The 13,345-nt window shown below is 44.3% G+C and overlaps 2 protein-coding genes across 2 annotated transcripts; one reads left to right on the top strand and one right to left on the bottom strand.

The window, feature by feature from the left end:
• Positions 1-3,295: 3,295 nt before the first annotated feature.
• Positions 3,296-6,906, top strand: LOC123128118 (fluoride export protein 1). The gene is made up of 7 exons (XM_044548050.1): positions 3,296-3,513; positions 4,516-5,001; positions 5,133-5,210; positions 5,415-5,513; positions 5,606-5,798; positions 5,910-6,337; positions 6,418-6,906. The coding sequence occupies exons 2-7, from the start codon at positions 4,558-4,560 to the stop codon at positions 6,634-6,636; spliced, it is 1,461 nt and encodes a 486-aa protein (XP_044403985.1). The 5' UTR covers positions 3,296-3,513; positions 4,516-4,557; the 3' UTR covers positions 6,637-6,906.
• A 2,846-nt stretch (positions 6,907-9,752) lies between these two features.
• LOC123091937 (uncharacterized protein At5g43822) lies at positions 9,753-12,625 on the bottom strand. The gene is made up of 7 exons (XM_044513566.1): positions 12,239-12,625; positions 11,616-11,887; positions 11,238-11,356; positions 10,958-11,134; positions 10,577-10,624; positions 10,328-10,392; positions 9,753-10,236 (listed from the first exon to the last, which is right to left on the bottom strand). The coding sequence occupies exons 2-7, from the start codon at positions 11,745-11,747 to the stop codon at positions 10,193-10,195; spliced, it is 585 nt and encodes a 194-aa protein (XP_044369501.1). The 5' UTR covers positions 11,748-11,887; positions 12,239-12,625; the 3' UTR covers positions 9,753-10,192.
• Positions 12,626-13,345: the final 720 nt, after the last annotated feature.

Here is a 13,345-nt window from a genome sequence, read left to right on the forward strand (position 1 = left end):
TTGATTTTGACCCTCCCTATCCATTCAATTGAGATTTTTAATTTGAATTTGGTTCATGATTTTTATCGTGTCAACTATTTCTCAACGACTTCTCTCTTTCATTTGAGGTACTTAATATTAGATTTAGTTCATGATTTTGACTGTATCAATGATTAATAGGCAGGAACCAGCCTGTAAAAACATATCAGTCCCCTGAACCAACAAAAAAACACATGATTTCTCATAGCATCTTTTTTTTTTCCTAAATCATCTAATTCACCATGCTTCCTAATTTTGAAGCCCACCCATTTAAATTGAGATGTTTAATTTTAAATTTGGTTCATGATCTTAACTAGATCAACTATTTCTTAACGAGCTCTTTCATTCAGTTGAGGAATTTAGTTTTGGATTTGATCATGATTTTGACTAGGCCAACGATCACATAAATTAATCAGCAACAACTACTATGTAAAACACATCAGTATTGTGCGCCCTCTCACCATCTAAAGGAACATATCAGTCTTCACAACATCTATTTTTCTTTGAATCATATTACATACACTATGCTTCCTAATTTTCAAGGGCTCATAATCAATCGAGGTCTTCAATTTGGAATTGGGTCATCCAATTTTAACTGAGTCAACAATTTCTCAAGGAGCTTTGTCATTCAATTATTTTAATTTAATATGCTCTCTAATTTACTCATGTTCGATTGAGCTATAAATTTTTTAGATTAGGTTCATATTTTAACGGGCTCAGCGATTTTTCAAATCAACCGTCAGCAACCAGCCTATAAATAAATGTCAACCGCGCACCATCTCGCCACCTATAAAAAAGAAACACCAACATGTGGTACTGTAATACCAATATACTAGCACACCGGTGCAGAAAAATTCCCCACATAAATATGGCTTGATTAGCAGATAATACAGTCACATCGTGAAAGGCCCACCAAAACACTGCATTACAAATAAAAATAAAACACACTCCATCATCTGCCCCACTCGTCAAACCAAATATTCTCTCACTTCCAAGATATAAAGGGCATTAGTTTTTGGAAAAAGCCGGTTTTTTAATTCGACCAAGTCCAGAGCCAAAAATATTGACATCCATAATACTAATTAAATAGAATACAAAAATTCATTTCATGATGAACCTAATGATACCGATTTGATTATGGATATTGATATATTCTCTACAAATTTGGCCAAATTTCAAGAGATTTGACTTTTTTGAAAAAACTAATACATCCTATATTTTGAGACAAAGGGCGTAAAATATGCTCCCCAATTTTGGACCCCTTCCCATTCAATTGAGGTGTTCAGTTTTGGATTTAGTTCATGATTTTGACTTGGTCAACTATTTCTTAGCGAGCCCTCTCATTCGGGAATCTAATTCATTATGCTCCCTAATTTTAGAGCCCTCCATTCAATTTGAGATGTTCAATTTTTGATTTTGTTCACGTGACCAGGTCAACTATTTCTCAACGAGCTCGCTCTTTTAGTTGAGGTATTCAATTGTGGATGCGATTCATGATTTGAACTGGGTCAATGATTTAGCATATTAATCAGCAATAACCAGCCTGCAAAACACATCAACCCCGTGAACCCTCTCACCACTAAAAATACATCAGTTCTCATAAGACCTAGTTTCTCTGGATCATCTATCTAATTCACTGTGCTCCCTAGTCTTGGAGCCCTCTTGCTCAATTGAGGTGTGTAATTTTGGATTTGGTTCATGATTTTGCCTGGAGTCAACTATTTTCACCATGAGCTCTCTTATTCGGTTGAGATATTCAATTTTGGATTTGATTCACGATTTTGAATGGGTCAATGACTTCATAAATTAATCGTCATGTAAACACATCAGTCATGTACACCCTCTTACCATCTAAAAGAACATATCAATCCCCATAACACCTATTTTTCTCAGGAACATCTAATTCACTATGCACCCTAATTTTGGACCCCTCCCATTCAATTGAGGTGTTTAATTTTTGGATTTTGTTCATGATTTGACATGGTCAACTATTTCTCAACAAGCCCTCACATTCAAGCGAGAGATTCAATTTTGGATTTGATTCATGATTTTGACTGGATCAAGACTTCTGAAGAATTTTTATATGAATGAAATATGATCCCTAACACTCTCAACACCCTCCCCCTCTTTATAGCGTGGCTTCGCTACGACTCAAATAAAATCAAAAAACTTCTGAGCCTTCAACACCAAAACGTTAATTGGGAGATAATGCACTTTCAACACCCCTTAGGTTTCTATAGTTTTAGGGGGTGGGGGCGTTGATTCTACTTCACCATTCAAGAGGGTGTCAACAAGTTTTGTGGAGCATATGCACAAAGCCACAAATGCAAAATCGGTGGTCAAGTGGCGTGAGACTCCATGAGCGGGCAAGTTTTGCTTCGCTATGTTGCATGTGTTGATCATGTGACTGTTTTGCTCTATGTTGCAATGTGTTGATCATGTGATTGTATTTCTTTGCTAGCCCGACCTTGCGACGACATTGTAAAAGACGAGGGTGAAGCCATTCATGATGCTTCATTGTTGGAGCAAGTTGAATGGCCAAATCAAGTGGAGTGGTATACCCAATTACGTCAAGACCGCCATCACCAAAGGGGATGAAGTTGGTGAAACAAGCGATGAAATGGGGGAGGGCTTGTACCGGCCACCAGTGTGCCGAGGTCGAGTGAGAAGAAACATGAGAATGAAGGTGAAGCGTGAAGGGATGTCGACCAAGATGACAGACAAGTGAGAGGACATCATGTTGAAGAAGATGAGGCAAAGGCCAAGGAGAAGAAAAGGCGAAGATGTTTAACACGTTCATGGAGATGCAAAAAAGAAAAAGTTGACCTCGAGAAGAAAAAGCTTGCCGTCAAGCAAGCATGCAAGTCCAAGGTCTTATACGTGAAGACTGGTGACTTGGATCCCGATGTGGCGAAGTTTGTACACCAATAGCGTAGCAGCATCTTCGCAAACTATGCGGAGGCAAAAATGATTCATTCGGTTCGAAAAATCAGTCCTTCTGCTTGTTTGATGGATGCTAATTATAAAACTTGTTGAACATACAATGAAATTGCTTCTGGTTGTATTTGTTGTAGGTACTAAATATATCGTTAAAATGTTACTGATTGATTTAACTCAGTAAAGGAAAAAGACCATATAAATAAAAAATATTTGAGGAATAACTTTAAATGGCGCAAATGTCCGTAAACATTTGAAAATGTCGACGTGGGAGAAGCTCTGAAACCCGTCTTCACTCTTTCAGCAGGAAGCAGAATCGTGAGTCATGAGAAGATCCCATCCGATCGGAGCCGTCCATTGCCATCACCACACAGTCCGTTCATACCCATCCCATTCCCGTCCGTCCACAGGCTCTGTTCTCCAGTGATTCCGTTTTCCACCTATAAAAATGAGGAGTATGCACGGAGACGACCTCCTCGACTCACCGCCGGCCACGCGCGCTCACCCCCTCCGTACGAGCCACCCGCCGTCCTCCGCCGTCAGCTTCAACCCCAACAGGTTCTCTCCTCCCCTCCTCCACCTTTCTCTCTCCTGCTCCTGTAGATGGTTAAATCCGATCAACAAAGAAGCCGCAAGATACAGGCATGGCTCGCGACCATTATACGAGTAGAAGGATGCGCCCGCCCTTTTCTGAGACGGCGAAAAACGACCGGCGACGGCGGGTACGCGGGCGGCGTGGGGTCCCGCCGATCTCCCTCCCACCTTCCTTGACCAAGCGAGTGCGCTTCGGCAGCTAAAGGCGCCGGGGATTAGACTGGGTTCACAATTAGTTTAGTGTCCATGTCAAAAAGGCCAGCTCCTTTGCACTAGCTTCTCTTCTGGAAATTCATTTGTTTATCCAGTAGCAGCCTAATTAGCAGACGCCACATGTTTCGCTAAGCGCCGTGCTGATTGAAATGGTGCCGTCACCGCTGTCTGCATCTACTTAATTATTTCACTGGTTAGTTAGCTCTTCTGTTAAATTCTGGTGGTGGCTCCACACTTTGGCTCTTCTTTTGGATTTTGATCCCACTGATTGGCTATTGTTGTCTTGGGCTCTTGATCTTGCTTTCAGCTGGTATACCCTATCCCTGCGTATGATCACTTCACTGATCAGTATAGTTAGTTCAGTACCCCATGTGTATGTGCCAGGAATCTTTTTTCAGAGTTCTTTATGTGCCCTTCAGTATATAACCAGCTATGTTATTTTCACCTTTTGTTAAAATTTTGAGCTAGTGTTTTTTCTTCTTACTTTCTGAACTTTGCTGGGCACTACTAATATGTTTTGAACTCGTTGGGATTGGCTAGAGAAAGGAGTTTGTGAATTTTCAAAAAGATTTTCCATGACCTTGTGCGGTACTAATATGTTTTTGATGTGATTGGTCCAGCTTCACCCAACAAATATACCCCCAATCTATCTCTTTGTCCTGCTCATTGTCTGGTTCCTATTGCTTCCTGATTTTATAAGGCATGGATTGGTGGCGATTGATTTTGAAAAACTACTCTCTTTTTCTGTGGCAGTGCTCTTACATCTCTTGTAGCTAGCTGGAAAAGCGAGCTTGCATGATGGAGGACTCTTCAACTAGGAGCCATGTTTTTGAGGGGAATCGGCTGGGCTATGTAAGAAGTGAATCCATGGATTCCGCTGGCCATCCTTCGGCTGCTAGGTCAGGCTCACTGCTAAGTAGGAGAAGTAGCAGGCCCAGTTCAAGGGGATCCATCAGCCTCTCTCGCGAGATGGGCGACTCGATCCTGAACTCAATGAGGCATTCCCTTCAGTCAGCAGACCAGTTGCTTGGTCATGCTGATAGCTCGGCTTTGGCTCAGGTCATTGACAGTGGTGACCGAGTGCTAGCCTTGGAAGATGAGGCCGATGAAGATATGGCAAATACATTGGATCAACATCCTGTCCGAGATAATCGAATCCATGGCTACAGCTCACATGGCACAGGTCTGCCAGCACCTGAGTCTTCTCTGGAGCCAAAGGGCGAGAGCTCATCAGGCAAGGTACAAAATTGTACTTTGAGTTGAGTGATTGCTTGCAATAATCAATCAAATGATTATGCTGTCTAGCACTATTGCAAGGCTGTACGTTGTGCTATAGATTCTAAAATGAACATGTCTATGCTTTCCTGCAGGTTGAACAATATATGCTTTCTCGGAGGCTAGATTATGCTTCTTACCTGATCCATTTAGCCGCCTTTGGATCATTCGGGGTAACTCTCCAAATCGTTGTCTACTGTTGTTTGTATTAGGTATTAATTACTAAGTGGTCTTCCTTAGTGTACATAAATGTAGCGGAAGATTGATGAAAGTTCAGGGGACATTTTTACTTTAAACCCATGCATGCGTTCAGAAAACATTTACCGTGGTACCATCCCTTTCCATTACCATAATTATGTTTTTGATGTCCAAATTAGGTATTTACAAGGTACGGGCTCCAAAAGCTGTTCGGCCCAGGCTGCCTGGCACTCACCTCCAACCAAAGCCCGTTGTACCTTGATCTTCCATCAAACATGGTATGTTCTATCCTGTACCTGCTCAAGTAAAAAAAACACCAGGGATTTGGGCTGTACTGACGCATGTTAATGCCCAAATGTTTGTGCATCAGCTAGGATCCTTCCTGATGGCCTGGTTTGGGATAATCTTTAAGACTGACATTCGGCACATATCTGAACATCTCATTGTTGGAATCACAACCGGATACATGGGAAGCCTTACCACCTTCAGTGGGTGGAATCAAGCGATGGTTAGCATGTCTTCCAAAGACCATTGGGCATATGCCATAGCTGGCATAGTATTAGGTACCTCATCATAATTTTCTATAAAGTGCTATTAGTCCAAAATTAGTTACCGCTAAGTAAAGACATAAGGGAAATCATTCTTTTGATGATTAACAACACTAACCTACTCAGGAATGTTCATCGTCAATGAGTCCATCAGGGTGGGCGCCGAAACAGGTGAGCGCCTACGAAGCTGGATCCTGAAATGCATCAAGGAAAATAGTTCAATAGGAAGCAACTGTAACTGGGAGCAGCTGAAAGTCAACACTAGGACTAAACATTTTGTGCTTATAGCAGTTATGATGATTTTGCTTTCTTTTGTGTGGGTTCTGAGTATCGTGTTGGCCATAATAAAGGTGCGCAATCTTGATGATGGCGCTGTACTATGGTTGGGGTGCTCGGTTGCGCCTCCAGGCGTTTGGTTACGCTGGTACTTGGCAAGGCTCAATGGCCAGGGAATCGGCAAACAGAGATCCCTCAAATGGCTGCCCATTGGGACACTTGTAGCCAATGTTCTTGCTGCGGGTATCATGGCATCACTGGCTGTGACCGCCAAAGCGGTATGATAGCTAAAGCATGTGTTTATACGGTTTATGTAAATTGCGTTGCTATCTCTCTGATTGGTTTAGTCTTTCTGTAGGTGAATACAAAGCGTTCGACAACTGTTCTTAATGGCATACAGTTTGGTTTCCTTGGCTGCTTGAGCACAGTGTCTACTTTTGCTGCTGAAATCTATGCTATGCGAAGCAGCGGACAGATTGGTAGGGCCTTTGTCTATGCTGCAGCGACCTTCGTGCTCTCTTTCGTGCTGGGAACTCTGGTATACTCTGTGCCAGTATGGGTCAATCATTACCAATAGCTTCATGAAGTATTACAGACTTGAAGGCTTTGGCATCATTTTGCTGGTTGCAACATCCAAGCAGATAGCGCAATTCTCAACATACATAGTTAGGCTTTTCTAGGGAATTTTGTCTGCTTCTTTAAGATATTTGATGTACCATGTACGTTGTTGAACATGATGGCATTTTGCAGCAGAAACATGTTTGTACACAACATCTGCCATTGTAATCCTGTGAACAACAACATCCATATTTATGGAGTATGTATATGAAATGTTACAGTTTATATCTTAGGTACGCATATGAAATGAATGTATCACCTGTAGAAGCAAAAGAAAAACAACATCCATGTTTATGGATTAGCTTTGTCACACATATTTGTACACAAACAACATACATGATTTATGCACCAGCATCAGAAATATATTGCTAAATTTGCAATAGCCTATGTTTATTTGTTTCATCTGCCATGTAATCCTGTGGACACAACTACATGCTAACCTGAGCAAAATCATATTTCCTTGCTGTAATGCAAGGTATCTGTACATCATTTTCTAAAACTGGACACAGATGCAGATACAATATGGATGATGAATTATTTGTACCTACAAACTTTCAAGTGAATGTAGCGCAGAAAAATAGTAATGCTGAGCTTCCTGTTTCGGTGTGTCCTGTGTCCATTGGCATGTGACATGACAAAGCGATGTTAGCTTGACAATATTTGTGAAATCGCTTTTTCACTCTTTACTTGGTATGCCAAGCCGCAGCATTATTTGCTCAAGAATATCCGTTCCCTCTTCCTTCAATTACACCAGGCCCAGCAGAACGCCCATGTCTGCAGGTCCCTTCACCACCGATTCTTTATGATGCCACTGCTACATCACACTTGTTCAGGGATGCACTTATCCAGTCTCTGTTCACAAAAGAATGTCTCCTGTGCAAAGAACAAACAGCTTTCACCATGCCAAAGTTCTTATCACAAAGTAATTTGTCTGCCTGAGCCTTCTTCAACATGGGAGTCAAGGGAGATAACCTCGCAAAACAAACTTTGAAGAGCAAGCACTCATTTATTTTGGACTGTCTAGTTCGGCTAGCTGCTCCTCTGCTTTACTCATCAACTCTGCGTTGCCATTTATCGCGCATTTCCCAACCAAAGTTTCCCAAGCTTGTTTGCTAGAACCGAATGGTGAACTTCTGATCCATTCAACTACTTCATCACATGAACGGGATGAACAGCTGATCAAATCCACCACACAAACATAATGGTCTTCTCCTGGAACAATCCTGTATCTCTTGCTCATCAACTCCAAGAAATTCATGCCTTCATCAACTAGGCCGCAATGGCAACAAGCTGTCAAAACTAGCAAAAATGTGTTAGCATCAGGCTTCACTCGCTCCCGAATCATCTGAACAAACAATCCTATCGCGTCCTGTCCATGGACATGATGGCATAGAGCAGATAACATTGCATTCCACAGCACAGTATCCCTCCTCTCCTGACATGCTAGACTGAAAACCTGCCTGGCACCGGCCAGATAACCACCTTTCGAGTACATGTCAATGAGTGAGCTAAGAACAATTACACTGGGATCAAAACCAGTTTGTAGCAACATCCCATGGATCTGCTTACCATGTGTCACTGAACCAATAGCTGCACAAGCAGACAAAGCGCTACTGAAGGTGGACTGATCTGGTTGAAGACCATCCTTGATCAAATGCTTAAAAATACTCAATGCTTCTGCTGCCTGTCCATGACGAACATATCCCTCCATGAGAGCATTCCATGAAATGATACTCCTTTTTTGCATCTGATCAAAGATCTGACGAGCAGGACTCATCTGGCCATCCTCTGCGTAGCCGCAAACTATTGATGTCCACATGCGCAAGTCTTTCACAGGCATCTCGTCGAACAGCCTATGTGCATCAGCAATGCAGCCACATTTTCTGTACACATCAACAAGGGAACTGGCGATGTCAATATCAGACAAGAACCCAAGATGAGATAAATGGGCATGGAGCTGCCTAGCAAGGCCCCTGTCCATGAGACCAGCGCACGCCACCAGGAGCGCCGAGAAGGTGTGATCGCTGTAGCCAAGGGAAGGAGACGTGTGCCGGAGGTCGGAGTACAGCACCAAGCTTCCCCGCATTTCTCCACCGCCCGCGAGCGCAAGCATAGCAGAGTTATAGGAGGTGAGGTCGTGATGCGGCATAGCCGCAAAGATCTCCGCCGCCGGAGCTGCGAGGGAGAGGTGGGCGTACCCCGCTAACATGGCATTGCAGGAGTACACGCTGTGGCGGGGCATTCTGGCGAACAGGCGGCGGGCGTCGCGCGGCCGGCCGAGGAGGAAATGCAGAGAAAGGAGGTGGTTGGCGAGCTGGGTGGAGGAGGGGACGAAATGCTTGAGGCCGGCGAGGCGTATGTAGAGCAGCAGGCGGCCTGCCAGGGCGGGGAAGGACGGCGCGGCGCGGCGGAGCAGGAGGAGGCGGGCGAGCGAGGAGAGGAGCGGGAAGGGCGGGCGCAGGCCGGCTCGGGAGAGGGTGGGCAGGAGGGAGACGGCGGCGGAGGCGTGGCCGGCCGAGACGCTGTGGTGGAGGGCGCCGAGGAGGCCGGAGCACGGCGGCGATGTCGGCGGCGGCGATCGGCGGGGGATGGACATTGGGTGGGGAGGGGAGGGGGCCGAGCGCACGACGGGAAGGGCGCTCGTGCTGACATGTGCTCTGCCGCCGACGTGGGCCGTCCAATTCAAAATCCGGACGGCCGCGATGAACCGAACCCCGCTGGTCGATCCAGATCCGAACTCCGCAGGCCACCATCCCCCGCGAGGCGACGAGAGAAAAATGTGACCAGGAACGACGAGCATCTACTCTACGAAACACAGGGCCGCAATTTGGAAACAATTTGAACACACGACGAGTGTTGATTTGCGTTCCATCTGAATTATGAGCAGTTTCTCTTTCACCAAGCTGCCAGTTGAGTGTTGACCAGTTATCAGTATACCACAGAACAACATTTTCTGAAACGGTGGCCGGCCGCGGCAAGGGTTTCTTCTCTTGGAAGAACTTTATGAAAGAGAAACCCAGCACAATTTGTCCATTCACATTCCGTAATTTGGCATTTACAAGTTTGAAAGAAATATTTCTCAATAAAAAGGTTTGATAACTTGCAATCTCCAGGACTGATATAGTTACATAAAACCGAGAACAAAAGGGTCAAACGAGCAAAGCTAGGTCATAATAGTCCGCACAGTAGCAGCTTCGCACAGGAAACTTCCAGTAACTACAGTATTTCCTCAAGGCGCTTTCACCAGACCACTTTAAGTTGCAGCACATCAATAGTTTGATTGATACCAAATTCCAGAAATAAAGACTTTGACCATACAACGAGACAGAACATTGCCACAAGCTAAATGGTTCCGTAAAATAATTCCAGCTTGCGCTTTGTCAGCAATTGGGAAACCTGAACCTGCAGCCACCTTCATGCTTTGTCTAGATGAGAAAGTAGATCAAAATACAATGCCTTCAATATGTCTGGGTAATAAGGCTCCAGATAGTAGGACACACCAACACACACCCAACCTAACAAATTTCATCTGCAAATATAATGTCGAAAATAGATTGCACTGCAAAATGAGGAAAATGGAGTGGAAAAGCATTAGATCAAACCATTAGTAAAAAAAAACATGTTTTCAGTACTATTGTTTCGTTTCTTACCTTCATCTTTTGGTATGTTCGGTTGGTCTACCAAGAGTTGGCGCATTGCAGCGATATCACTTGAACTGCAAAGGAAAGGGCACCAAAAGTCAATGACGAAAGATAAGAATCGAGATTTGGATAGCTGCTAGTTTTAAGGGATGGGAAGGAGATCAGTCTTGGTAAACTAACAGAGATACAGAATTACAGGGAATAAAACTAATATAAGGAGATGAAAAGATAGTTTAGTGGCCATAAACTCCAACTTGCCTGCTTGTCCATGTCAACAAAGAGATGATCGATGATTTTAGCGCATACCTGGCATATCAATGCATTGTCAGTAAAGAAGTAGCTTCTGCTATGATAAAAAGAGTAAGACGTATATCAATGAATTGTTAGAAAAATAGCATTTTTACATATGACACAAGCGAAAACAAAATGCTAAGAGACAGTATTGGTGAACTGGCCATATACGAGATGGCAAATGCACATATCAGCAATAGTGCAACAATCTTCTATTCAACCAGAAGGAATGTGGTCAAGTGAGCCAGATTCATGTTATTTGGCAAAAAAATAGAAAAAAAATAAAAAAAATCGGGAATGTGGTCAAGCTTCAGCAGGTTTGGTGAAGGAATTTCACTTGGTTCTTACTCAGCCTGGTGCATATCTGACAGCGTTCGTAGCCCATCCAAGCAGTCTGCGATAGTTGGCAAAATTCCCACTTGTAACTGCAACTGTTTTGCACTGAGTGCCGATCCACCCCTCACCATCTGATTAGTATCACGCAACACTTTGCTCAAACCTTTGGCAATGCCACTGAACTCCTCCCTGAGAAAATGCAGCAGCATTGTAACACCAACTCAAAACAATTTCATCGCACAAGCTTCTAGAGTTACAAAAAGCGGTTAAAACAAAAGTGACAGCATCTTACAAAGTTTCCCTCATCAAAACAAAGATGAGCTCCAGGCTCTCCATCTGCTTCCCCAAGAGATCCTCCCTGATGTTGGGTACACACCGCAGGACACCATAGTTTTTAGCATCTCCAAGTACCTAACACATGAGATGAGTAAGAATTTAAAATTCCTCCGGAGAGTAAAGAATCACAAAATCACAATGCAGCAATATCAGGGATCACTATTCCTAAAATTTGGTACTGCTCATTAACTGAAGCTACTGTAACCACCTATCACTAGATTTCTCAAACCCCATCACAGCTGTGAATTGATCATGCGCAGCGCATCACCGGAGACGCTGCATAAAAGTAGAATGCAAATAAGCACAAAGAGGATCTGAGGAGAATGAAATGTACCGGAAGGCGAGTGATGATGGTCGTGGCGTTGGAGAACTGGGAGAGGAGGCGGGAGTTGAGGTCGTCCCAACGCTCCGTCTCCTCCCGTGCCTTCCTCACCCTCTGCTGCACCTTCCGCACCATCGCCTCCATCCCGATTGACAGCTCGCCTCGCTTCCCTTCCTGACCCCAGTGCTTGAACTCCCAGCTAGGACCTACTTTTCGGCAGCGCTTGCTTTCTTTAGGAAACGGCGGTGGCCGATGAGGACGGAAAGGGTATGTGGCGGCTAGGCCTGGGTAGAAACCAAAATTTCGGTTAGTACAATTCGGTTTATTTTGAAATTCAGTTAGTGCTATGTGGTAACTGAATTAGGCAGTCAAAAAGTGAAAACCGACATTTCAGTTAACCGAGGAATTCAGCTTGGTTTTCGGCAGAAACCATAATTGACAGCACACACACAAAGCATCCATGTATGAACAACAGACCAAGCATCCATGTATCATCTACAATTCGACATACAGAACCAGTAGAAGTGCTAGAATCTCCAAGAAAAGCATCCATGTATGATCTTTGATCTACATATAGAACTAGTATAAATTGAACAAAGATTTGAGGCAGAGGATGAGACGAGCTGGGGACTTACGTTGCCTGATTGCTGAGTGTCCGGCACGGTGGAGAAGACGGTCAACGGGTGAAGTTGCCGAGGTGCACGCCGCCAGTCACTGGAGCGGAGAGATGTGCAGCGGTTAGTTTCCGAAGGGAGGTGTGCAGACGGTAAGATGGGGGCCTCCTCCTCCGCGTGCAGCAACGGCGCGACGCGGTTCGACGGTACAGGAGGCAGTGGCTTGCCGTCGGTCGGCGGCCGGTGAAAGAGGCAGCGCGGCAGAGGAAGAACGCGCTCGGCACTGCGGCGAGGCGGGAGAACTCGAAGGCGGAGGTGGGGCGCGGAGGCCAGCGGCGAAGGGAAGAGCGGAGGAGACGGCGGCGGCGGCGGAACGGCCCTAGCTGTATCGGAGGACTCGGGGCATGAAAAGGAAAAAACAGGCGCGTACGTCGTGGGCCGGTCCAGTTCGAACGTTTGGCCTCCAAACAGGAGAACGGCCCACTCTGGCGTGAGTTTTTATTATTATTATTTTCGGTTTTTAATCGGGGTTTCTCCAAAAAAGGGCTTTTTAGGCTAAATATTTAAAATTCTGTTAAAAAATAAAAAAATAGTATTCTTGAAACTTTTCCACTTTACAAAAATGTGTTCACCATATAATAAAAAAGTTCACCATATATTAGAAAAATGTTCGATGTGTATTAAAAGAAATATTTAAAGTATGTTATATTACAAAAAATTAGTGGTGTACTAAAAATATGATCATAGTATATTAATGAATTGTTCCCTGTGCATTAAAAACATGTTCACGGTGTACTAAAAAATAAAAAGGGGAAAAGAAAAAATCAGAACAAACAAAAAACAGAAAGAACCTGAAAGAACTAGAAAAAACAAACAAAAACCACGATGAAAAGAACGACAACCAGCGGACAACGAACGCAGCGGCGCACAACGAACTGGGATGGCCTGTCTTGCTCACCAGCGGTCGTTGGCTCCCCCGGCTGACACATGTGGGCGTCAACTAGATTTGATCGTCAACTATAGGGGAGGTACGCCTGAGAACCACCGAGGGCAAAATGGGTCGGGTTATATCTAAGGGGTACGCCCAAGCACATATATGGCCTAGCCTAAGGCCTAAGCCCACCAAGA

This window comes from Triticum aestivum, chromosome 1B (assembly GCF_018294505.1).
Source record: "Triticum aestivum cultivar Chinese Spring chromosome 1B, IWGSC CS RefSeq v2.1, whole genome shotgun sequence".
NCBI classification, from domain to species: Eukaryota; Viridiplantae; Streptophyta; class Magnoliopsida; order Poales; family Poaceae; genus Triticum; species Triticum aestivum.